The following is a 3,087-nucleotide window of genomic DNA, read 5'->3' on the forward strand; positions in this document are numbered from 1 at the left end:
CATACACAAGGCAGAGGTTTAATGAAGGTAGCCCCAGGTCATCCCAGGGGGAAGCCCAGACCTCACAATTTATCAAGATAAGGATGGATCAAGTTCCTGTTTCTGGGCCATAGGGACCCCAATTAATTGTTCCACCTCTAGCTGTTGCCCCAGGCAGTTATCTATGGCCATGTGTGCTCCTCCTTTACTGCCTTTTGTTCCCTTCAGGCAATAAGACACTGGTTTTCTGAGAGTTTGCCCCAGGCTGGTAAAGGGCTGAAGTCCAGGCTCTGCCTGCTCAAGACAGCTGGGGGCCCTGAGTGAGCAGAAAGGGGACCATTCACCCAGAGGAGTGAAGACCTCACAAGGCCAGCCCACCCCTCCCGTGAGGGCTGGGACACAGGGCCTCTGCTGGATGTCTGCAGCCTGAGGTGCCCTCTGTGTCTCTTACAGGAGCTCAGGAACCAGGAGAGGAAGGTCTTGGTCTGAGGCAGTGTCCACAGATCACACAGCAGACCAGGCCCAGGGGTCAAGGTGAGGGACGTGCGCTGAATGTGTACCTAGGGCTCCATCTGCCCAAGGACAGAGGGGAATCCTTTTCCCCAGGCCCCACAAGCCCTACCGTCTGCCCCAGAGCTTTCTCTGAGGTTAAGCTGCAGCCTGAGGAGCATTCTGACTTTCTGTCATGCTTCTGGGGACAGTGCCTCTCAGACGGGTACCCGTGAACACCACCCAAAGAGAAGACCTCCAATGGGCCTTTCTGGGAGCTGACAGGAGGACTCTGGTCAGGTAAGAACTCTCACAGTCTCCTTCTGTCCTCCAGGCATCTGACTCCTCATCACCAAGCTCTTGCTCTCCCCAAAGAACTTCAGAACTTCTTCACTGTCAGAGGACACAGCACAGCAAGCTAGGAGGAGGCGCTCTTGTCCAAAGAGGTGCACGGGGCCTGGCAGGCGTGCAGGTTTTGAAGCCTCTGAGAGAGGAAGTAGCACCCAGCACTTCCTTCCTCTGGCTCCTCATCCTTCAGTACTCAAATCCCTGCTACATCAAGAGAAGTGTGAAGGACTAGGGCACCGAGTTGTCCCCAGGTGTCTTCATTCCGTGCTGCCATGGCCTCCAGTCACAGGAGCCAATGCAGTGAGGGCTGCAGCAGGCAAGAAGAGGATCTCTGCACCTCTGCAGATGTGCTAGTCCTGCAGTTGCTGTGCCGTCTGTACCAAGATAACAAGATTGCTAAACTGTTGCCAATCCTGCTCCTCAAGTATCAAGAAAAGGAGCCTATCACCAAGGCAGAAATCCTGCACCATGTGGACTACAATTACCAGGAGCATTTTCCTCAGATATTCAAGGCAGTCTGTGAGTGCATGGGTCTGGCCTTTGGCATTGATGTGAGGGAAGTGGACCCCCCTGGCCACATATATGTCCCTTTGCCTGTCTTGGGCCTCACTTATAGTGGGTTACTGGCTGAGGATTACCAGAGCATTTCCAAAATCAACCTCCTGCTAGTCATCCTCATTGTCATCTTCTTGAAGGGTAACCGTGCCAGTGAGGAGGATGTAAGGGAATTCCTGAGAACAAGGGAAATGTTACCTCAGAGGAAGCACTTTGTTATTGGGGATCCCTGGAAATTCATCACAAAGGATTTGGTACAGCTACAATACTTGGAGTATCGGCAGGTGCCCAATAGTGATCCTGCTCACTATGAGTTCCTGTGGGGTCCAAGGGCCAAGGCTGAAACAAGCAAGATGAAAGTCCTGGAGCATTTGGCGAAGGTTAACAGGAGAGATCCCAGGTCTTACACACGTCTGTATGAGGAGGCTTTGAGAGAGGGCCCAGAGGCTGCCCATTCCTGAGATATGGGGCAGTGCAGGGGCAAGGTTAGTGCCAGCGACAGGAAGTGTTCCTAACCACATCACTGTCTTAGTTCCCACCCCAGGAGAAATGACTCCCACTCTTCACTCTTTTTCTGGATTGCACATAGTTTTCTAAGTCCTGAAGAGCCAGAGGAGGGGTAAAATCCCATGCATACCACCATCTTGCTGTCTGTTCTATTTGGGTTCCTTGGAAATGCACTTGTGTTTTCTTCATGACTTTTTGAAGTCTTTTCCCTTTTTGGCAAGCTTTACATAACTTGCACATTTTATTTTCATATTAATACCCATCACATGTATATTTTTATTTTTGTTATATTGATATTGATGCTTGATTGTGATTCCTGATGGGAATGTGATTTTGTGTGATATTGATCATATAGGAATTTTCTTCTTCCTTTCCCAATGTAAGAGCCTTTGCTATTTTTTCAAAACAACTTGGAAACCTTTCATTTATTTGGAAGAAGACATTAGAGTAGGATGTGCAATAAGTTTATATCAAGTTGGATGGAGTACAGAAATAGCCATAATGATAAAAATTCTTGCTTTCTCATATCTTTTTATCTGATATGTGTGTGTGTGTGTATATATATATATATATATATATATATATGAATATGCTTGCTGTATTCAATTGTATTCACAACATTTACTGTCAATAAAGAAGCCCATCTCCTCATGGGCACATTGACCCTAAACTGCACTGCACCTGTGCACTTTGGGAGGCCCTGTGTCTGTGTGGAGACATGAGGAAACCAGACTGAGCAGGATCCAGGCCACCCCACAGAATGGTGGAGACCAGGAGTACCACCAATGTCAGGAGACAGAGATATGTCCACAAGGACCTAAAGGGCAGGTAACAGAGCACTGAGGGGTGGAGTCTAGCAGAGAGCAGCCATGGTGAGTGCTGAACAACAGCAATTTTTTTCCTTGAGGTAACTGCAGTTCCTTTTGCAGGAGTTGATTTTAATGCAGTTACAAGGTGGATAGAGCAACATTTTCACATGCAGTGTTTGAGCCTTAGAGATGAGGGCTTGAGAAAATGAAAGACTGCTCAGCACAGTGCTTTTACATGGTGGCTAAAACTGAGAGGCATGTTCACTTGAGACAGCTATGAGAACAGTGGTCCTACTTAGGGCACGAGCCAGAGAAGCTATCCTCAGGCTCTGGAAGGTTTTCCTGAGAGATAAGGGTGATTCTCAGCTGAAATAAGGCCCTAAAGTCCCTTTGCCAGGTG

At 48.4% G+C, this 3,087-nt stretch overlaps 1 protein-coding gene across 1 annotated transcript; it reads left to right on the forward strand.

The window, feature by feature from the left end:
• Positions 1-824: 824 nt before the first annotated feature.
• Positions 825-1,904, forward strand: LOC147821115 (melanoma-associated antigen 10-like). Its single transcript, XM_087202074.1, has one exon. It carries the CDS (start codon positions 1,089-1,091, stop codon positions 1,830-1,832), a length of 744 nt encoding a protein of 247 aa, XP_087058200.1. The 5' UTR covers positions 825-1,088; the 3' UTR covers positions 1,833-1,904.
• The last annotated feature ends 1,183 nt before the right edge of the window (positions 1,905-3,087 follow it).

This window comes from Heterocephalus glaber, unplaced genomic scaffold (genome assembly GCF_053883595.1).
Source record: "Heterocephalus glaber isolate CG9 unplaced genomic scaffold, H.glaber_assembly_v1.0 deba00001762, whole genome shotgun sequence".
Taxonomy (NCBI): domain Eukaryota; kingdom Metazoa; phylum Chordata; class Mammalia; order Rodentia; family Bathyergidae; genus Heterocephalus; species Heterocephalus glaber.

Excerpts from the sequence above, each read along its gene's own strand:
- LOC147821115 (XM_087202074.1), top strand. The coding sequence starts at position 1,089 with ATGGCCTCCAGTCACAGGAGCCAATGCAGTGAGGGCTGCAGCAGGCAA.